Source organism: Talpa europaea (genome assembly GCF_964194135.1).
Source record: "Talpa europaea genome assembly, chromosome: X".
Lineage (NCBI taxonomy): Eukaryota > Metazoa > Chordata > Mammalia > Eulipotyphla > Talpidae > Talpa > Talpa europaea.
This window is the reverse complement of record NC_140081.1, coordinates 6,105,899-6,129,287: the sequence shown is the minus strand read 5'-3', so window position 1 is coordinate 6,129,287 and position 23,389 is coordinate 6,105,899. Positions and strand designations below refer to the sequence as shown.

Here is a 23,389-nt window from a genome sequence, read left to right as displayed (position 1 = left end):
CCATTAAATACTGTGGCTAAGAGGTTGCAATGGCTGAGTTACACTTGAGCATTTAAAGTTGCATGTAAATATAGCCAAAGCGAAAAAATATAGTGTGCTAACTTGAATCTAAAATAAAATGGGCATTTATTTTTGAGAGAGTATACTATCAAATCAATTACACAACACACAGTTTGAACCCCAAAATTACTTCTAGGAAAGAAAATTATATTAAAATGCACACCTACACGGACAGTAAGTAGAAATTTGTTCTTTGTGGTTGGTGTGTGTGTGTTGTGGTGGTGGTTTTCTCGATAAGTAGAAATAATTTACGACCCACAAAAGGATTTCTTGGGTGAAACACTAATTACAGACATTGTAAAGAACATAGCTCAGAGGCTTGTTTTAAAAACGAGGCAGCATTTTCCTGGAAAAGTTTGGTCCTCGACTCTAGGCTAGTCACTGTCGTCAGATGGTAAGCATTTTCCGTGTGTGTGTGTGTATGCGTGTGTGTGTGTGTCTAACTTTTCAGTACCAGAATTAGTCAAAACTAAACCAAAAGACAAATAGCCCTCGAGAACTCGCATATCATGTCTAATTGATGCATGTCCGAGAGAATGCTGGAGACTAAGAAGGGAATTACTCTCACTCGACTCTGCAATGCCTTAATTTTGTGCAAGCATTTTCCTCTGTTGCACGGATAACTTATCTTTATTCATGTAGGTGCCAGGAAACCCTCCCCCATGGTTCTCCCTCCCCCCACCCCCAATCTTCTCCTCTGTCAAAGTGACATAAAGACAATTTGACGTGTATTTACAAGCACAACACTTAGGCCAGGAGGTCCCAGGGTCTGAAGGGCACATCTATTTCTTGTGGACATCTTCATGCCGAATGATCTTGTACGTGATCCAGTAAAAGATGTTGAAAATGAGGAAGGCCAACGGGAAGGCAGCCCGAGATAGCGTGTCAATCCTTTTTGCCCGGTCCACAAACTTCTTCTTGATGGCATCTGCATCTTTGGGAGGTTGTGGGGGCGGGTTGGCAGGTGCGGCCTTGACAGCTGTTCCATCTTTCACTTGGAGGCAGTGACCCATCCCATAGCCACTGAAATTAAAACGACTTTCACGAGTAACATCTTCTTCCTGTGAGAATAGAGGCAGAAGAAGCATAGATTAGTTGTCAGTCAAATCGGATGGAAGTTGCTTCAGATTCTTGAGAAGTAGAAGGGTAAGTCACAGTTAACTAGTAGTGGGGACACTTCTGGAATGGCGAGTTCTCTTTCGAGTTCAACTCAATTATTCATGGAACAGATATACTTCGTTAACTTTTCAGACTGCCAAATTAAGGGTAAGAATAATGACTCTGTGGTCACTTTAATTAATTAACAAACAGAAACACCTACATTCTATTCAACACTGATCTTCCCTACATTCTATTCAGCACTGATTTTCCCCAAATCTATCTTATTAACCCATAGCTTTGAATAGATTATTTTAAAGCCAAGCCTTCAAATCCCAGTTTTATTTTTTAAATCTCTGAAGAGGACCATTTCTTCATACACTGATTCATTAATTCAAAATAAGCATTTGGTGAACCCCTGCTGTTTACCTGGTGCCAAGCTAGGAACTTCTGTTATGGTAGCCCTTCCACAGCTCTGTTCCTTCCATAACATTGGCCTTAATGTTCATGTTGGAGCTAAGTTTAACTCCTTTAATGTGTCTCTGTTTTCCCACCAGCCCTCTAGTTCAGCTATATAACAGAGATTAAATATTCATTCTGTTTGGTGTTAAATATTTCTACCATGGCTAATTTTTCTAGTGTCAGTTTTTAACATACATTCTTTAGATAATTATTTATCTCCACTGTATCCACTGTATTTAAACTTATGTCATTTTAGCTGACATCTGTGGCATTTTGTGTTGATTATTTCTACATGAATTAGAGAAAAGACTTAAAAATTATAATTATTCCTCAGGGTAAAGAGCAAATAGCCTTCGTAGAGATAAATGTATGGCATCTGAGTGTGTATTGGGTCAAAATGGTGGGGTTGGCAAGATGGGATTGAAATAATTTGCTTGATAAAAATTTAGTTCTAAATGGTCATTGATTGAATCATCTTCTGTAGCTAGGTTGCTGGTTCCATGACACACTGCAACCCTTTTGAGGCACTGCATTCTTTATCTTGCCAGAGAGTAACTGGCAAGGTTACTATCCCCCAAGTAACTGGCAAGGTTATATTTCCCCCAAGACAGTTAATGAAGTAGGACAAAGCTCCTTGCCCTACCTACGTGGAACTTTCAGTAGCCGGTGGAAGAGGCTGACATATAGGCATTATCATACAAGGAATTGGCAAAGGAAGTCTAGCCTGACATTCGAGTGCATCCGTGTGCTCAGCTACGTGCTCAGCATGGAAACCTCATGAGCTCAATAATGGAAACTTCAATTGGACTCAAATTCAAATATTGAATATGTTTCCTTTGCCTTAAAATCTGAATATATCTTATGGATGCAAAAGTTTCAAATAAGTATATTTCAAAATACGGAATAAATGGATATATTAATTATTACAGTGTCATCAGAAAAAATATTCAGTACATAGAAAGGAAGCACACAGGTCATCAGGAGGATGGGACTTGCTTGTCCTATGAGTTCTGGGCAGTCTGCAAACTAGGTATTTGGGTTCTTGGCCTGGCACCAGGGATAATAAGCTGTGCTGATGTTAGGAAATGTATTTACTCTTTCTAGGTCTCAGGGACTTCCTGTCTTGTGAGTCTGGGCTTGGCTGCTGGGGAACTCTGACAAGTATATGTATGCCTCCCTCCCCTCCTAGCCAGCCCTCTGGACCCCCTGCAGGAGAATCTCTGGGGAGAGCTGAGAGTCAGTTGGTATTTTTAAAAATCCGGTGACACTAATGCTAAACTTACATGAGCTCTAGTATCCAGCTGTCAAATGCTAAACTTACTCTACATAATTATGAAATTACTTCTCAAATGGAAGCAATTCCTCAATATAGATTCCCCCGTATCCACCTACATTTACTGGTTTTTCCTTTCCATATCTGCAGAATCTTGCAAACTGCTGTTGTCACCTCTATAAACATTTAGAAATCCATGATTAAGCACATATAGCTCACTGCCCGAGTGAGAGAAGATTCTTTTTAAATTCTGGGCCCCTGAAGAAATAAAAAGGGCAGTGAACTAGTGACCCGTTTTTAGCATATAAATCAAAAGGAAACCTAGATGCACATGTCCATGCTTCTTTTCAGACTGACTTCATTTCTATAGTCATTCCTCATACTGTGAATGGGCAGCTAAAGAGATTAATTCATTCAGTTAAATACCAGGGCTGGAATAGAATGATGCCAGGTTAGGTGCTCATTATATTGTACATTGCCATGCAAACTGGAGGTGCTTAATAATGCTTGTTGAATAAGGAACATAAGGGAATTTTAAGATGGCTTCTCTATGGTTGAAAATACCTTCGTCATTCATTCAACAGTATTTCAAATATATGCTTTCTGAGCATAGTTACAGCTAATTAAATCAATTCTTGAAAATCTCTATCATAGGTAGAAATTATCCATTTAATTTTGCATATGCAGGAGATATGAATGCTCATTTAAGGGTCTTCTTATTTACCATCATGACTCATTCAATGCTTTTTAAATATGGAACCTTAAATTATCCACATCAAAGGGTATGGTTCTGATTCAGAAAACATAATTGCAACTAATTTGAATTTTTATGTTATAATGAATGACTAATTGCCTTTATAGCAAGTTAGGAATGAAATGTTATGGTAATATGGCAAGTTTCCTATATGAGGGCAAAACGGAGATGAGCTTGAGTTGCAGACAAAGCTAAAGCACAGAACAATCTGCAGGCACCGCATTGCTTAACACATTTGCACAGTCTCAGGTCTGCTCTGTAAGGAACAAATTTTATGCATGTAGTTTCACTTTCTTTTAATTAGCCAGGAAACCACTTAGTTAATTATTGCTGCTGACCCATCGTCTTCACTAACTTTGAGCAGTAAACACTTAGCTCATTCTGTATTTTATTCACTAATTAGGTTCCACAGAAAATAAATCATCCAGTCAATGTTTCAATACATGGAGATTTCTGTATCCCACTTTGAAAAATTTCCTGAAATTCTGTCTGCTCTGTGAGGCACTGTCATGGCACTATTCATCTGTGACTTATTATCTTGTTTCACTTATTTTTATGTATCAGTTTTACTTATTGTAAAATTTACTCATCCCTTTGTTTGGAATAACTCTTGTCTAGACATGAAAATGGACCTAAAACTCACCAGAATTGCTTTGTACTGCGTTGTTCATTATAAGCAAATGATGTTAACGTAAAGAACATGGTACTTACAAAACGGAAGATTTTAGCAGAGCCCATGGTTTCAGTTATTCTTTTATGCCCAAGAGAGGAGGAAATAAAGGACTCCTAAAAACAGGGGTAGGGGAAAATTCTTCTTATCACATCTCTTATCTAGATTCTTTGATTGTATTGACACTCCCTTCTGTTGGCATAGGAAATTGCTCAGTTGGAACTGAAGGCTGTAGCCGCCTCAGTCAATGGGAGGACGTAATGGAGTCTCTAAGCTCTTTAGAAAACAGCATGAGTTCAAATACAGTAGGTTTTCACCAAAAGTGTCCAGAGCAAATGATGGTCAGATGATGCTTAATGCTCAATGATTTCTGTCACCTGGATTTGAGGGCGATGGATGACTTTGAGAAATTCTCCTCAATCTTCAGAGCCTCAGTTTGCTCCTCTCTCATGGGGACTTGGGAATAGATATAAATAAGGTGTCGATACTATTTCTTGATTATGACAATACCACACTCTTGAAACTGCTGTAAGTCCTACTACTAAAGCGGCCCTGCAAATCACATGCTTGCTGGGACAACTGGGGCTGAGAGAAGTCACGTGGCTTCCCAATGGGATGCTGCTAACACAGGTTGAGGCTGAGATTCAAATCCCGGTCTCTCTGCTTCCCTGACTTGTCTGATCCCAAAGGTTCTGAAAGCCTTTGGCTTTTATGAATTTGTCCCTATCCAACTCCAAATGGCTCCTGTTCAAGATTATGGATGAAGAATCTGAATGAACTTTGCAGAACAAACTGGAAATGAAATAAACCAAATATAGCTCTTTGTTGCTTGACATGACACATGGTGACACATTGTGAAATGAATTAAAACTGTCCAAGTGTCATTTGGGGCAGACAGAGAAAAGCAGCTTGTCCAAAAGAAAAGCATGTCAGTGGACCATCTCTTTTCTTTGATTGTTCTTGATGTTTGGAGAAGGGACATCTAGTATTCATTTCTTGAATACCTACTAAATTGTGTATTCATAGTTTCAACAAATATTTATTGAGTTCGGTTATGTGCCAGGTGTGTGGTAGGGACACAGCAGGGCTTTTTTTTGAGTTTACTTTCTAGTGGATAAAACAGTAAGAAGTAAGGAAATTATACACTCACATATAAACATATACTTTTACATATGCACACATATATGCATATGTATATATACACACCAGACACCCACAGAGTGATAATGATGGCGCTTTGAATAAAAATAAGCAAGGTAAGTGACTTAAGAGAGGTGAGAGGCAGAAATGTGGCTTTTAGATTGAATGGCCAGTAAAGGCCTGAGGAGATGCTAGGCATATGTCATGTTCTGGGGATCCAAAGGTGAGCAAAGTAGGTCAGATTCTTGCCTTCAAGGAATCGACAACCTTGAGATGAAGACAAACATTAATAAAATAATCATATGAATACATAGTTGCAAACTATAAGGACTCTGAAGGATGCTCTGAGAGTTTATTAGTGGGGGTCCTGGTGTAATCTGGCAGATAGGAGAAACTTTTCCATGAAGAAGTTATATTTCTTTAGAGATCTGAAAAATGAAAGGCATGAAAGAGGTGAAGGCAGGGTTGGAAGATGTCTGAAATGGGAGGATTCACTGCACTGAGAGATGGTAAGGCAGTTCCTGGAATGCAAGGGGGAAAGTGAGGTGAGACAAAGTTTCAGAAATGACCAGCAACTATTAATAGATAATAGTGGGCCTCACAAACCATGGTGACTGCTGGGAACTTGATTCTAAGAACCAAGGGAAGCAACTGCAGGCTTTTAATGGAGATTGCATGGCATAATCATAGTAGCATTTTGAAATAAATCGCTTTGGTTCCAATGTAGATGACTAACTGGGGGAAGGCAAAAGTGTTTCCAGGAAGAACAATTAAAAGACGACCTCAGTGGTTCAGGTGAGACAAGATAATGATTTGGACTAGGGAGTGTTGTGTCAACTTGGGGCATGGAGGGGCAATCAATATGTCTTAGAGATGGGTTGCAAGTTGTTGATGTTATCTTTCATCTTGAGCTATCAGATGGAAATTAGTGCCATTCAGTGAGAAAGAGGACACTAAGAGGATCAGATTAGACTGGGGAAGATAATGTTGTGACTGATGTGCCCTTGAGACACTCAAATGGAGACATGGAGTGAATGGCTTGCTTGGGTAGTCTGGAGCTCAGAGGACAGATGGCATCCTGACATACAGACTTGGTAACGTGCTGATGTGTGATTGGCAATTTTTCCCACCTAAAACTGCAAGCATAAAAATACTGAAGGTGATTGATGCTAAAAATCCACCATTAGTCAACATTTTTAACACTCTTTTAAGGCTGTCTTTCTGAGATGGCAATAATTGTAAATAATTTTAGACTCAGAATAACTCCTTATTCTGATGTGAAGGATAAAATGACATTCTAAGTAATATTCAGCAGCCAACTGAATATTCCAGTACAAGGTTTGTGGGAATAGCTGTGGTTTGGGTCATCTGGTGGGATCCCCCAAAACTCATCTTACAGGAGCCTTCTCAGACTGACCTAGCCAACCACTGTGCATAGAAACATGTTGGCAAGGCAGAGAAGTAGTACCCTCTTCATTCTCCTCTGCATGCTTCCATTTGTCATATAGAAGTCATCGCCTGGGTCATATGGTATTTGCTAAGAGTAGCCACAACAATGTCTTCATCCCATGTACCTTTTTTCCTATACTACATCATTGACATTCTTCCTATTGGAGCATTGGATCTGTATCCTCTCCCTTTTTTAAGAAAAAAATTTAGTTATTTTTATACAAGAGCTGGGGTACAGGCCAGAGGTGCAGGAGGGCGAGAAAATTCACCAGAGACAGAGCAAGGAGCAGAATTATACCGAAATATACAGATGACCGAAATATACTGCAGAGGGGAGCAGCGGGCGCGACAGGAGAGGTCTGCCGCGCCATGTGGGAATCTCCCTGGCTGGCCAGGGATTGAACCCGTGCTGCAGAGGCTGCGGACAGCTTCACAGTGCTGCGCCCAACCTGCTGCGCCACCAGGGAGGCCCTGTATCCTCTCCCTTTGAGTCTGGGTGGACTTGTGACTTGTTTCTAATCAATAGAAAAAGGCAGAACTAGTATTAAATAATTTCTGAGTCTAGATCATGTAAAAATGATGACTTGTAACCTGATTTGTTAGAACTTGTGCTGGGAACCATGAGCTACCCCTGGCTCTGCTCTCTGGCTGCCCTGAGACCACAATGCTGTAAAGAAGCCAAACTGGCCCACAAAGAGAAAGCACAAGGACAAGTCCATGACCACTTGACGAGAGGAAGATGTCTGGCCACTCCTAGCACTTCCAGCTCCAGCTCTAGCTCCTGCCTGGCTGCAACCAGAGGAGAGGCCGTGAGCCCAGAGGACTGCCCAGCTGAGGTTCTACCCAAATTCTTGACATGCAGAACAGAAATAATGAAAGATGCAAGGAACTAATTGCTGTTGCTTTAAGTCGCTAAGATTTGGGGTGATTCATTTTGCTGCAATAGTTAGCTGCATAGGTAACTGATGTTATAATGAAAAATTAAATGTAGATATTGAGGCTTTGTCTCTCAGACCAGGCAGCAATCCAGGAGATTGTCTGGATAACTGTTTTTAAAAACCAGGGGTTGGTGGAAAGTTTACTAATACTGTTTCCTGTGGTAACATGGAAAATAGAAAATGCACTTTATAAGCTTGACAATCTAGCTCAGGAAATTTCCTGGCAGAGAGTTGGTACTACTGCTTGGCCTTTTGCTGCTGATAGCAAACTGAGAGAGGACAAAAGAGAAGTGAAGACCATGTCATTAAGTATTCAAGTAGAAGTTGGAGAAAATGTAAAGGATCTAGAATGTCTTTTCAGCCAGCAAAGTGTCCTCAAATAAGAATAGGCTTCAGAGCAAAGATTAAATACAGATGATACTAGAAGATCTTGGTTATAACCTGAGAAATATGCAAGGCAGTGTCTCCTAGGCCCTTTCAGATAGACAATAGGTCTTATAAGGATCCCTGAGGCTGCCTCGCAGAGCCTCTCCTTTAAACAATCAGCTTCTAAGAATATTAAGGGTATCAGACCACAGCAGCCTCATAGGGAGCCTGAGGTAAAGAGGGCTTATTGTGGAGATTTTTATAATGAAGTGAGTTTATAAACTGATACATAAGAAGTCCCCATCGGTTTTAAAGGAATTGTAACTATTTATATTGGAAAGGACAGAGGCAGTATACAATAATAGGATTTTTAGACTCCTAATCTTTTATGGTTAAGAAATAGTAATTTCTTGTCAGGAAGCTAAAATGCTTCCTGAATTGCAAGCAAGTATCCCTTCTAGTGGAGAGTGATGACTCAGATAACACAGAGAGCAGAGCCCAAAACCAGGCAGGACAACTCCATGGGATATATTCCCCATCAGGGACCTGCCAACACTTGGCTAGATTTTAGAAGTCCTGTCACCCAGAGACTGCTGTGTGCCTGTTCCCCCAATTTTTGAATGGGAGAGTCTATAGAAGTTAGCTTACGCATATTTCAATCTTGTCTGTCAGGTAAGTGCAGATACCTTGTCTTACTAGCTCCCAGGCTTTCAGGCTGAGCTGTATCCAAAACGCTGCATTCCAGGAGTCTCAGTGACTTAGAAGGCAAGCTCTAAGCTACATTTTCATGGAAGGCCTCTTAGTGTCTTTCCCAAGAAAGCCATTTGTAAATTATAAATTATTTTAGCTTATCCAGCAAAAAAATAAAACACCAATGACAAAAAATCCAGATTTCTATTTTACCATTCTCAGAGAGATGCATATTGGAGGTCTTGGGTGAGGAGAGTGAGAATGTTTTGCACTCGACAAGAATGTGAATTGTTGTGGAAAGAGGGTATATGAGGCAGAATGTATTTCTCAAAGAGAGCTCCCATGTTAGCTACCAGTCATGCGTTTTCTTCAGTGTGACATTGAAATTCCTCCTGTTAAGAGGTGAGGTCTCTGGCCCCTCCCCTGAGCAGTCTTGATACTTGCTTGTAACTAGTAGAATGCAGCAGAAGTGACACTGTATGACTTCCAAAGCTAGTTCATAGACAACAAAAGCTCTGCTGTTTGCTGGTACACTTGTCCCTTAAAGCCTGAGTCACCATATAAAAATATCTAACCACCCTCGAGTGCTGTGCTGCTGGGAAGCGTGGCCATATCGAGGGGCCACACGTATGGCTCTAACTAGCCATCCTAGTCTTAGAGCTCTCCCGACGCAGGCACCGGAGTGAACGAGTCTACAGATGTTGCCAACTTCCAGCCGTCTAGAACCATCAGCCTTTGAGTCCTCCCAGCTGGGAGCCCAGATAGCCTGTAGCAGAGATTTCACCCCCACGCTGCCCTTCCCTAATTCATGAGCAAGAGACGTTGATTGTTTTCATGCCATAATGTCTGGAATGGCTTTTTATACTTAGGAACTCAAACAGGGTCTTTGGGTCATCACGGTGCCACTGTCTCCCCTTTCAACTGCTGGTTATACAAACTGGGAATTCCTGGCAAGAAGTAAGATAAGAAATACTATAAATGTATAGGATGGAATGTGTTCCTGGCTGAATGCTGATTGGCTTTTTGGATTTAGAAGTAGGAATGGAAGTAAAAATGCCAATCTAAATATGCTGTAGGTGAAAAGTACTCTGTAAGCTGGCTGGTGAGCCACCCACCTGCAGTGAGCTGCCTCTGTCTTCTTCCCTAAGCCCACTGAGACACAGCATCACTGCCTCAGGCACCAACACTCACTCGGCTAGAAGAACCATATCACCAAAGAACCCTCAGCATGGTAGTGGAATGTGGTATTCAGAGGGGACATAATTCCTAGTTTAAAAATAAACATCTTGAGCCGCCCCTGGTGGCACAGCAGTTGAGCACTGGGCTGCAAAGCTGCCCGCAGCCTCTGCAGCACCGGTTCGATCCCCGGCCGCCGGCGAGGGTCCCACATGGCGCGCAGACCTCTCCTGCCACCTGCTGCTCCCCTCAGCAGTGTATTTTGTCAGTCTGCCTGTTCTGTTCCCCGCTCTGCCTCTGGTGAATTCTCTTACCCTCCCGTGCTTCTGACTGTACCCAGTGCTTGCATAAATGAATAAATAAAATCTTTTTAAAAAATAAAAATAAATAAAAATAAACATCTTGAGTTCACTTTAGTGTTGCTGCAGCAGGCAGCAGAGTGTCACACCTGGTGACAATGTCAGGGCACCATTTCAGAGGACCACATTTATTTTTTGGCCAGTGTCTGTTATGAAAACAGACCTGCTTGCTTTCAAAATAAATATATCTGAACCATACAAAATAGATATGTTAGTGAGGGATTGCTTTGAGGTTGGATTCAGAACTATCTTACATATTCAATATATTCTTGTTAATTTCCTGGGTGTTTTTTTTTCTCACTTTATAGAAGAATCTGCCAATAGTTAGCAAAACCACGTTCACTTCACTCAGGATTTGGTCCTTATAGTGATTTATACTCAGCCTTTTCAATACCATCTGCATTCTGTAGAGTCAAATACACTAATAACTGTATATAATTCTAGGACAAAACAATCTAAAACAAGAAGAAGGGAAAAAAACTAAAATTGATATTTGAGCAGGCTTCTAGGTAGATAAGGATTGTGAAAGAATATGAGCAAAAGCTACCCTGGTAGAAAAGCAGGATTGTGTCCTACTGGAAAGTTGAGTAATTTTAATTTAAAACTTGTCAGTGAGAGGTTTGCCTTTCTGTGGCAGTGTCTGTAAGAATGAAACATAAGTAGAGGGCTTGCTAGCCCCTTTTTGATTATTTTTTAAGTGAAGGAACAGTCAGTGGAATGAAACAGGAGGGCGGTGGGGAGTAGTATCTTTTGAATATGGCTGACCCTGCTTTTATCACCTAGATCCATTGAAACTTTCTCTGCACCCAGACTCTGTACTCAGAAGGTACCCACAATCACATTAAATGCACCCTTCAACCCATTCTATATATCAGCCAACCAGCAGTAATGTTGACTTGACACCCGTTGTAGAGGAGGCACTGGACTTGGCTCTGGAAGCACACAATTGATTAAGATCTACTCAAACTTTGGGGACCCCAGTTTTTCTGGGGGCATAGAATTAACTAGGATATGACATGAGAGATATTCTCGAGATATGTGCAGAGGTTTGTTGGAATTCAGATGAGCTTGAAGCCTCCAGAGTTACTGGGGGTGTTATGGTAAGTGCTGAGATCTACAAAGAAGTGTGCTAATCACCCATCGTCCCCTATAACACTCTGTAGCTTCCTGTTGGCTTTTAGTATTCATTTTCAATTTCCATTTTTATTATTATTTTACACTTTTGGCTTCCCAATCATACTGAAAAAAGTCAAACACTCTGGATTTTGATAGTTGATTTACACTATTGTCTTCATTCCTGGAGTGTGAGCTCCTGGGAGTGGGACGAGTCACCTCTGAAGCCCTGTTTCATCGTATATTGCCTGGTCCGAAGTAGTTACTCAATGATTGTGCTTGGAATGATCTTCCTGATTCTGATAAAGGCTGAGAAAAGTCATGTTCCTCGGGGAACAGGAAGGGACAGTAATCACCGCCTAGCTGATCTCCCTCTCTTTGCCAACAGCATTCCTCTCCACTGTCTCTGGATCAATCGTCCCCAAAGAATTTCTTAACTGTCCTTTTCACTACAGACTCAATAAACTTGGTGTTATATAGGAGCAGAGGAAGACTCTAGGCTAGACTCTGGAAGGCTTGGTTTGAATTCACATCTTTACAACCTCCTAGATTTGTGAGTTTAAGATAATCCCACACCTGGGCCTCCCTGGTGGCACAAGGTGCAACCTGTGAAGCTGTCCTCAGCCTCTGCAGTACAAGTTCGATTCCCGGCCAGGGAGGTGACCCACAGGGCATGGCAGACCTCTCCTGTCTCGTCCACTGCTCCCCTCAGCAGTGTACTTCAGTCAGTCTGCCGGTTCTGCTCCCCGCTCTGTCTCTGGTGAATCCTCTCACCCCCCACACCTCTGGCCTGTACCCCCAGTTCTTGTATGCATAAGTAAATCTTTAAAAAAAAAAAGATAATCCTGTACCTTTACACTTCCATTTCCTCTAAAATCTAGTCACTGCTTACCACCCCCATTACCACCTGCCATGGTGGCTTATAGATCATCTCAACTGGAATTACTGTAATGATCTACCTTGTCCCCTGGCTCCTAGGCCTGTCCTTCTTCTCCCTCTCCCCGCCCCATCATGTCTGTTTTCAACACAGCAACTGGAGGGAGCTTGTTAAAATGTGAGTTTAGTCAGATCTTCAAGTCCTGTTACTGTCCACTTTATTTCTCAGCCCTGAATCCTGCTGTTGTTTCTCTAGCCCAGAGGTCAGCAAACATTTTCTGTAAAAGAATGGCTAGTAAATATTTTACATTACATGGGCCATACAGTTACTGGCATCTGTGTCTTTTCAATGTTTGTTCTGAATCTGTTTTCTTACGTGAACTATATAGTTCACTCTGCTTTGCACCATACCTCATCTATAGCATGATATTTTTAATGGACTGGAAGGGATTATTTAAAATTAGTTGTTTGACTTTTGGCTTAGAATCTATAAAACAAATATTCTCACTTAATGTAAGCTATAGTCTTAGAGAGTAGTTTAGAAACCAACAACAACATGGTTGTAATGTTTGGATTCCTCCAGAGGGGAGGGATGCCTTGCATATGGAAATTCTTTCCTGTCAATTCTGGTCTAGCTAGAATGCTCGGAAGTCACACTAAATTCGAAGAAGCATGAAGGTGAACGTCTTCCATCTGGAAGATGAGCTGTTCGATTATTAACATCGTTTGCCATCTGTTCAGGGCGCTGAGACTGTCTACACAGTGCAGACTGGAGGGGACAAGTGATCAGACAGTGAGCTCGCTGCCAAACTAAAAACAATAATGATGGCAGCAACGGTGACAGCAGCAAATCACATCAAGCATTTACTTGCTTTCTAACTTGGATGATCATGACTGCCACATTCTCCAGATTCTCCAGACTATTGTCATGCTTACACACATGCTTACACACACACACACACACACACACACACACAATGTCAAAAAGCGGTTACTGTGTAGGATTATCTACCTTTTGCCTGGCACCACCACTCCTGTAGAAGTGCCTGCCTGAGGCTGGAAAGAACAGCATTTCCCAGCATTCCCTTGCTAGGTTCTGGCTTAGGCTTGGCCAGTGAGAGGAACTTGGGAAATTTAGAAGGTGGAAGGGAAGCAGAGGCCATTATTTTGGGATTCATGTGAGTCTACTTTGTTAGATATGGCAGCATTCCAGATCTTTCTCTGGGCTTCCATTTTATGATGCCACTTTAGTGACTAGACATGGTAGCTTCTCATATTTCCCTGAGAACACCTGCTTTTCCATAGAGATTCAAATCCCTCTTAGACCTTTATTTCCTAGTTACTCACATATTCTTTTTTTTTTAAAGATTTATTTATTATTTACTTATTTATACAAGCACTGGGTAAGTCAGAAGCGCGGGAGGGTGAGAGAATTCACCAGAGCCAGAGCGGGGAGCAGAGCAGGCAGAAGGACCGAAGTACACGGCTGAGGGGAGCAGCAGGCGGCAGGAGAGGTCTGCGCGCCATGTGGGACCCTCCTCAGGTGGCCGGGGAGCAGCCGGGGATCGAACTGGCACTGTAGAGGTTGCTGGCAGCTTCGCAACCCCGCGCTCAACCGCTGCGCCACCAGGGAGGCCCTACTCACATATTCTTATAGACTCTGATTTCTGTATTTGTATAACCTTAATCTGCTAATTTTTTAGTGTCTCTGTTTTCCTAACTGAACCCAGAAAGACAAGTATACAGTTACCCCAGACTTTTAACTATAAAACACCATTTTAATGCAAGTTACTATCATTTTCTTCAACTAAGGTTTATTAATTTATTGATTTATTGCACATCATAACGTACCAAGCGTTGGAAAGAAGGACAAAAAATACAATGGCTGATGCCGAAGTCAGTCTGGGATTGGGGAGTATGGGACTGGGGGAGCGGGTCTTGAATACATAGACCTGTGATTCTAGTTTACAGTTCTGCAATCCAAGCACAGTCTATAGTTCTACTAGAGAGTGATTTTGCTCCCCATTCCCCTAAGGAAATGCGGCAATGTCAGGAGACATTTTTGGTTGTCACAACAGAGAAAAGGGCACTATTGGAATCTAGTGGGTAGAGGCCACCAGGATGCAGGATGCTAAATAGCCTACAATGCACAGGCCTGTCCCCTACAGCTCCTAGCTCTCCTAGCGTCACATGCCGGTAGTCCTGAGGTTGGCACACCCAGGTACGGACAAAGGATTCCAGTGTAATGTGGCATCTGCTGCGGTAAAGGACCGCACCGGCCACAGGATATTAAGGAAGAAGGAATGTTCTGCTAGAGTAGCGGAAGGAAACTTAGATGGCATTCTTGTATGCAGTCCCACTGTGGAACGCACTGTCTCTGGAAGATATGTGTGGATATTACATACATGTTACAAATAGCACCCTATCCTAAGGCAACTACATTTTGTTAACAGAACCTGTTTTTTTAGTGCAACAAGGACGGAGCCACTTGTTTCTGCCATTTGGCCAGGAGTTTATATCTTTTAATCTTCTCCTATCTTAATCAGAAAGGACTTGTTAAACTAGATAGAAAACTACTTATGGAAGCTTACGTAGATAGGAAATTTCTTTTAAGAAATTATTTAAAAATTATTGTAACAAAATCTTCTAAGTCTGCAAGCATAGGGAAGGGGTGCAGTGTAATGACCAGAAACTTAGGTTCTGCTCCAGTACTCCTGGTTTCAAACCTTGGCTCTGCCACAAAGCAGTGGGGGCGCTGGGCAAACCTCTACAAGCCTTAGTCCCTTCTGAAGTAAAATGGAAATAATGCCACCTTCCTTACAGGGTGTTTAAAAAAGGGTCAGTGAGATCATGTTCAATAAGGTCCTATAACAGCGCCTGGTAGAGGGTGTGTACTCAATGATTGTCAGCAACGAGGCTGACCCTGATGGAGGCACAGAAAGCAGGGCTACGTAGCTCAGGAGCTCCATGGAGCAAGTCAGGAAATGTACCCTCTATCTCTCCAGGCTGATATTCTCTTCCATTTCAGTAGCATACTCTTTGTTCAAGTTCTTGAGAGAATCTCATTGATAGCCCATGTTGCAGACTGCTTGTTCTCGGGTTGTTGGGTAGGAAAAGGGGCAGGAGATACAAACAGGGTGAAGGCTAAGGGAACCTTCCAGGGTCGTAGGTGTCCCTGAAAGAATGCACACGAGGAGCCATAGAAGGAACAAGAGAGGCTGGTGTTGAAAAGAGATGAGTGTGGCTTACATGGCTGGTGTTTTCACTAGAGTCAAGAGCATTTGTTCTGATGCCTCCCAGGTCGCTAATCAGAAACAATGGTTGTGATTACAGGGAGACAGAATTCGACTCAATATGAGGAAGAACGTTGAACAACTCCAACTGAGCGTGGAGCATGACAGCAGGAAGGTAATGAATTCTTTGTTATTCTTTGTTGCTGGAGACATTCAAGTGCTTGAGATACTTGTTGGAGAAGCTGGGTATCCTCATAGCATATGGGTTAGGGCACTAGATGACCACTTGTGGACCTTCTGATGCTGGAAGCCTCTGATTATGGATGAAGTTTACTAAGGTAAGATGTTCAGGAGGGCAAACTGTATAGAAGGCGCTGACATGAGGGTAGGAGAGGCATATTCACAGGTGCTCTGCTGTGACCCTCCTTAGCCTCCTGCATGTTTCTAGGTATTCTGATCGCATTTTGCAAAAGAAAGCCTCCTCTGATAGAGTCACCTACAGCAACAGTTTGGTTCAGTCTTTCTTTGAATTGCTGCTGTTATAATTTTGAAGATTCTAATATAGAATATATAAAATATAGAATAATTTAAAAATCCCAAATAGTCATGATAACTTCACATTATGTGAAGAATTAGGCAGTGAATGGATGTAATTTTAGAGGTCAACACACCACGTTTGTGGAGGCCTTTATTATATCCGGTTTCAACCGCCTAGAGGTTCTGGGTAATGTTATTAGCCTTCCACATAGCCATTTCTTTCTTCCTCTTCCCTCCTGCTGCTCAGTTTCTGTTGGAGGAGCTCAGAGGGGGCAAAATCAGTGCTGTTGACTGTCTGAGTTTGGTGAGAGGTTTCTATCTGGGGGAGTTGGGGGAGCGCTCAGTAAGCTCAGGAACTGAGAAATCAGTCAATAGGACCCCTTCCTGCTAACGTAGAAGAGACAGGTCAGCATCCTGATGAAGTCTGCACATGGGACACTGGAGGAGCCTTGGCAGGTTGGGCACAGGGGCGGTGAGGTGCGCCCTGAGGATGGGGTCTTCGGACCATCACTTCATGGCTCCCCCCAGCTGCAGGGTGAGCAGGTTGCTTCCAGGGGAAAAGCTCTAAGCCTGCTTTCTCTGGTTGGTTGTTTTTCCTTCTCAGCCTGAGTGCTCCAGGTAAGCCGGGTCCTCCCTCGTAAAGAGGGATTGTAGGTTCTGTTTCAGAATGAGCGGTCACTGAAATGTACTCTGGACACCATCAGGAGGCCTTTCTTAATGTTCCTCCCAGGGACATTCAGAGCAGCTGAGTGAACTGGAAACACAGTCTGTGCCCCTTTACTCTGGCTTCTTACTTCGTCTTGCAGATCATTTGCACCCTAGCTTTCCTCTACTTTCCCTGAAACCCTAATACTTCCACTAGAGCTTCTTGGAAGTAGCTGAGGCAGTAAAGAAAAATCAACATTAGGGAAAAGAAAAATGGAAGGTAATGGCTAAAATGAGGTGTGGTGTTTTTCTTTTGGGGCATCTGTAGTGCCTTTCCCAGCTCCCCCTTCTCGCTGCCCCATTGCTATGGTTACCAGACTGAAGATTTCAGGCAGAAACTTGTCTGCAGGCCTAGAGAAGAGACTGCTGGCAGTAAGCACAGAAGGCAGAGGTGGGTGCCGGTCTGAAAATAATGTCGGCATCTGCAGGTCCAGTTGTGGGCCAGCTGAGTTTCTACGGTGTGGTATGTAGCCAGCGCTTGACACCTGATGGGGTGTCCGCTTTATTTCCTTTTCAAAGATGGGCTCCGTGAGTTCCGGTGAGGCACGAGTTAGTGTGAGGGCACCTCCAAGCAGGGACTCTGTCCACGGGCTCTGGACTGGCTCTTCAGCATATCTGAGGAGGCTGAAGCTGCAGAAGCTCAGGGAACTGCTTTACCTGACCTGACATGGCTTGAGAAGCATCTTTTTACTGTGACTCACAGTAGAAAACACTTTCCATTGCCAACCAGGACACACACACTCCCACAGCAATAATTTCACAAAGTAATATTTACTTTTCCAAAGCAGGATGCACTTGGTTATTTTCTGATTTCCCCCCTATTTTGATGCTTCAAGAAAGCTGATGGTGAGCCCCTGAACTGACTTCACCACCTGCAAGTCCGTCCCACCCACAGTTTGAAGGTGTTGCATTTCAGAGATTTCAGGGTCTTGATTGACTTCTCTGCTGTCCGTATTCATGCATCAGATGTTTACTAGGCATGTGCCATATGCTAGAAATATGCTAGGCATGGGGAAATATAGAGGAGAGGCTTCTGGATACACAGGAGAATCCTGGTGAGGAGTCACATGTTCTGTGCAAACTCATGGCAGCTGTGGAGGTGCTGGGATTTTACAAGGAGTCTGGGGGACGCCACTCATGCGGCAGGCATTGTGTTGGGCTGAGGTTTCCTGCCCAGTCCTGGACTCTGGGTGTAGACAGCTTTTGATTGATTTTCGCGATAAGGTAGCAGCAATTGCTTTCCCGTTCTCCGGGGCTTGTCAGGACAAGGAACCCTCTGTTGTAAGAAATAATATCCAGTATCCAAGATTTCTGAATTCACTTTCCTGCTTCTCCAGTAACTGATGATTTGCCCTCAGGATGAAAATGCAGATCCCATTGGTGCAGATCACAAGACCCTTTATAATCGGGCCCCCATGGATCGTTCAAATTTTATTTTCCATCATTTCTCATCCCTCAGAAACTCTGTTCCCTCAGTGGCCCAAACCTTTCTACATCTCTGAGGCTTTTCGTGATCTATCCTTTGCGCCTGGTGATTTTCACCGACTTTGCCTTTGGGTTACGATTCCACCTTTCATCTGTAGCTCAAATTACAGCTGCCTACAGGAGGTTCTGTTTCCTTCCTACTTCATTGAGCAGTAGCCACACCTTTCTCATCTCTCCTAAATGCTTATATTTATTACCTTGGATTTTACTATAGTTGTGAGTTTCCTGGGCACTAAACTGTGGGCAATTCAACCAATCAAAATAATCTATGGGATAGTTTTAAAGAGCCAGAGGACATTTTACAAGACCATGAGAAGATAATTATACATAAAGAGCTCAGTTACACTCTTCCAGGTAGCTACCCATTCTTTTCCCACAGATTGGCGCATTGTTCTAGAAATTTCCAGTTGGGATTCGTAGGAAGACCTAACACTCTACGTCTAAAGTGCCCCATGTAAAAAGCAACATGAGTTCTGATAAGATAGTGCTGCCTGGTTTTCCACTTTCAGACCCCTGGGCCATGAACCCGGAGCAGAAACCAGCAATTCATTCAACACTCATTTTTCAATTACCTGGTGTGTCCCAGACAGGGGGACAGGCTCCTCAGTTCAAAAGATGACTACATAGCCTGTGCTGCTTAGACTTCTGATGGTATTTTCCTGGGGGATTTTAAAAGATGGGTGAGGGGAAAAGAAAGCATATTGGCTGAGTGTGGGCTATGTACAGTGCACCGTTCTTCGCTTGCATAATCTGGCTTGCTCCTTGTAGTCATCCCACGAGAAGGGCTGTATTGGACCCTTCTTACAAATGAAGAAACTAAGGCCCAGAGTGGCAGACCATGGCTCCAATCACCCTGCAAATGTAGTACCAGCCAGGATCTGAGTCCAGCTGGGTGAACCCCTCCTGGTATCAGGCCAGGCGTCTCTCCCATCCCCTTGCTTGCATGACTTGAAAAGAGCAGATAAGAGGACAGGAATTCACATGGTAGAACTATTCCAGAAAAGGGTACCTGGCTAGAATTGATAAGGGGCCGGTGAGGAAGGGAAGGACACTCTACCCAGCGTAGGAATCTGCACACACACACGAGCACAGGCTGCACCTGCTCACTGTATGACCAGTGATCTGTTTTCTTTCACCTACAACGCCTCCTTTGAACTGAGAGCCCTGCCCCGATGAGGCCAAATGAGTGCCGGCCATTGACGCCACCAGACATACTGGGGTCAAGATGATTGGGAGGCTGATGACAAGTTCTGGGGGTGAACATGACAAATATCAGAAACGTCAACTCTGATGGGCTGGTTGCTTATGACTGTCTTGGTCTAACCCATGGTAAAAAGGCCAGCTCGAGATGAGGTGGCAGAACGGGCTCTCCATTGTCTCAGATCAATGGCCCAGAGAGAATGGTCTCCTCCGGGAGCTGTGCCCACTGTTCTCAGGCCAGTGGTCAGCAATCTGAGAAATAAAGTACTCATAGATTCAATTCCTGCCTGTTTATTGGCAGTGACAGGCAGCAGAAGCCAAGCCTATTCCCTGTAACAGAATGAAGAAGACTGGCTTTATGACAGGGGTTTAGGAGTTTTGGTGTTTTTTGTTTTTTTCTCCCATCAATCTGCCCTAAAACACAGGAGGTGTGAAAGGGCAGCTACTGATTCTGTGATGAATGAAGGCGTCGGAGGTCTGGCAGCCAGAAGTGGCTGTCTGAAATTGAGCTAACTTCACAAACTCCCTGTAGAGTGACCACTGCCGAACTATCTTAATTTGAAGCATTTTGTGTTTTCCAGAATAAAGCCATAATTATTTAGAAGCTGTTTTACTAGGCTACATGTGTGCACAGCTCCACCCTGTTAATGGAGGTGAAGCCCCCGGCTGCCACCTACACCCCGGGGCAGGACATTGCCGATGTTTCCCTCATATGTGGGCACAGGGCTGGGGGCATCGCCTCGGCTACAGGAAACTGGGTGTCGTGGGGTTCCTATTTGGCTCCCACTGCCTGAACGATCATCTTAGCCTACTGACTAGCTAGTGCCGCTCTTCTTGAAAAAACAAAACAACACAGGATTAAATGATTCTATATGATTGGGATCTTCCATAATTAGAAAGAAATGAAATTTACTGAAAACGCAAGTAAGCTAGCAATGAACTGAAGCTTTCTCATCAAACAAAAACTAATTTTATCCAGGACTTTGGGGGCATTTCCCCTGCCTTGACAGTGCGCCTGGTTGTGTAAAGGCACTATTTGCACTATGTTCTAGAACAGCACTTCTCAAGCTTCAATGTGCTTGTGAATCCTCTGGGCATCCTGTTTAAAGCAGATTCTGCCGATAAGCCTGGGGTGGGAGGACACTTCAAGAAGTAAGGTTCTGGACGCTTTCTCCAACTTAGCTGCACAATGATCACCTAGGAAGCTGATTATGACTTGACTGGCCTGGGGTGGGGTCTGGATGCTGGGATATTAAACAGTTTTCCAATGACTGTAATGCGTAGCCGGAGCAAAGAGCCTTGTTTAGTGGCTTTTTTCTAAGAACTACAAGAGGTCATTTCTGGCATGACTTCTGTTGCTGTAGAACAAATGCAGCAGCAGATAGAGTGAAATGAAGGGGGAACACTCAAGAACTTAACCTTCTAATGTTTACACCCATGTCAATTTCCTGAAAAGCCATTCAGTGATATGCCTGATGTGCCAGCAAAATCCATACCCCTGTTTCCAGTGCAGGGACCTGGATGGCGGATCTCCTTTCCCAGGCTGGTGTAAAAAGGAGCTAATATTCAGAAAAGGAGCCAACTTACATGGTCTTTTGGGTTGTACTAGCCTAGTGAAGTACTCCTGTGTGCTGACTGTGCTCATGAAGCTAACCCTTTATTTTTTCCCCTCAAAAACCTCAGCCCTCTGCTTGGTCTCTGTCCCGTAGATCAGGGTTTCTTGACCTGGGCATGGCTGGCACTTATGTCAGATGACTCTTTGCTACGGGTGCCGTGCCCTGTAGGATGTTTAGCAGCCCTGGCCTACTGAGCACAGTCTCCTACCCAAGTCATGAGAACCAAGGATGTCTCCAGCACTGCCAAATCTGCACATCCCCGGGGAAGGGAAAACAGAACTCTGCTTAGGACCCACTGCCTTAGGCCACACGAGGCTCAGGGGTGTCTCAGTGTGGGGAGCACTGCAGGTCCCCTGAGGCAGAGGAGAGGATGCGGCCCTTTCCCAGGGAGCTCCGCACACCCTCTTCAAGAGTGTGGTTGTCAGGAGCTTTCTGCGGTTTTGAATCCCTGTTTTATTTTTTCACAGTAACAAGATGAACTTAGTATTCTAAGTACAGTTATCTCTCCAAGATGAAATGAGGCTTACAGATGTCACTTCCTCCTTGAGTCTAGCCCCTTCCCATTAGCCACAAGTACTTTACCTTCCTAGGACTTGCCGTGGTGCCAGCCGTAGCTTCTGTTCTGGTTCTTCACGTTCCCTACCCCATATTAGAAAAGCTTGGCACTCAGTTTTTTCTCTTATTGATCTCCAATGCTGCACAAAAACAGGTGTCAAGCAGTTTTCAAATCTTTATTCCCCTTACCTAGTATAGTATAGAATCTGTGCAAAGCAAATATGTCACAAAATGTTTGTTGAAAAATGAATTCTAGGTTTTCCCAGCAGCTGAGAGTGAACACTAAGAAGATGGCTATTTCTTTCTACCTAGTTCTGCATAGAGCCAGGATCATGTCTTTTCCAAATGCTTCTTCTAATTCATCAGGTGGGCAGTAACTCCAGCTTCACGATGCATTTTGTCCTCACATCAGCTTGTTACAAACAAGAATAATACTGATTAAAAACTGCTGTGATGAGGCACGCCCCTGTCTCTACTGTGATTAGGGAAGCCCTGGACTTCTGTCTCATCATCATCTTTTAATGGGAGTCCAGTTGTCATAGTTACATAGAAAACCTGTCTGTCCATTCATCTCCCTTCCAGGACTGTGAGCGTCCCAGGGTGGAATTGGTTGCGCATCGCACCTGGCTCAGAGTGGGGGAGCATAGTATCTGCACTGAACAGATGAATGAATGAAGTTAGATAATCTGTGAGATTGAGTGGAGGGGAAAGAGAAAATTATGAGGAGAAGAAAATCAGAGACAGAAAAATATGATCTTGTAGGAAGGAAGGTAATAAAGAAAATAGACATAACAGGAAATAGCCTGAGATGAAGGAAATTGAAGGGAGACGCTAAAAAGACAGGGCTTTTATTTGTAAGGATGCTTCTGCAAATCGCTTGGCATTGTGCAAAAGAGAATTCCATGTCGCAGGCTCTAAATAACAGTGTCATAATACCTAGCAAAGTGGAGCACGCTTGGAAGGAAAATCACCTTAAAAATACGTCAGGCCTCTGGGTCCCTGACAAGTACCAGCCCTCTACCCTGGCTGTGCAGGGTATTACACAGTGGCATGACATTTATTTATTCTTGCTGGCTTTCACAATAAAGTCCAAATTCCTAATCCACACAGGTCTGTTAAAGTCTCATCTAAACCACTCAACCTTTAAGATGAAAAACAAACATGCCCTCTGCCTGCCCCTGGGAAGTAGTTACAACCTCCTCAGCATCCTGCTTGCTAAGAAAGCAGTTGTTACCTTAATTAATGATCTATGAAATCCTCTTTAAACACCTTGTGCAAACATGTGGCAGAATATGAAAAAAATGCTGAACGACAAAAGAGAACACACTGTTTTACTGTATTCTCGAAAGGAAAAAGAGCTACCATTGTGGACTACCAAAAAGAGACCTGTAGGGGTTTCCGGTCTCTAATTTTCTGTTCTTTCACTGGCTAGTTCCTCAACTGGAACCACTGGAGTTAGTGTCCTTGACCTGGCTCTGGGTACCTTAGTAGGAAAGATGTGATGTAATCATAGCATTGTCACCCCTGAAAGCCATTTCAGGAGGCCTCTGGACACTTGCTACTCAAAGGTGGATCAGCTATATCAACATCACCTGGCATACACTTGTTGGAAAAGTAAAATCCCAGACTCTGCC

At 43.3% G+C, this 23,389-nt stretch overlaps 1 protein-coding gene across 2 annotated transcripts in view; it reads right to left on the bottom strand.

Annotated features, from left to right (window-relative positions):
* Positions 1-842: 842 nt before the first annotated feature.
* Positions 843-23,389, bottom strand: part of GLRA2 (glycine receptor alpha 2) — a gene marked incomplete at both ends in the record, with an annotated part of 151,425 nt that continues 128,878 nt past the window's right edge. For both annotated transcript variants that reach the window (XM_084258037.1, XM_084258036.1), the window contains one exon: positions 843-1,121. In XM_084258037.1, coding sequence (XP_084114163.1) covers positions 843-1,121 — 279 coding nt within the window. The remainder of the gene's footprint in view (positions 1,122-23,389) is intronic.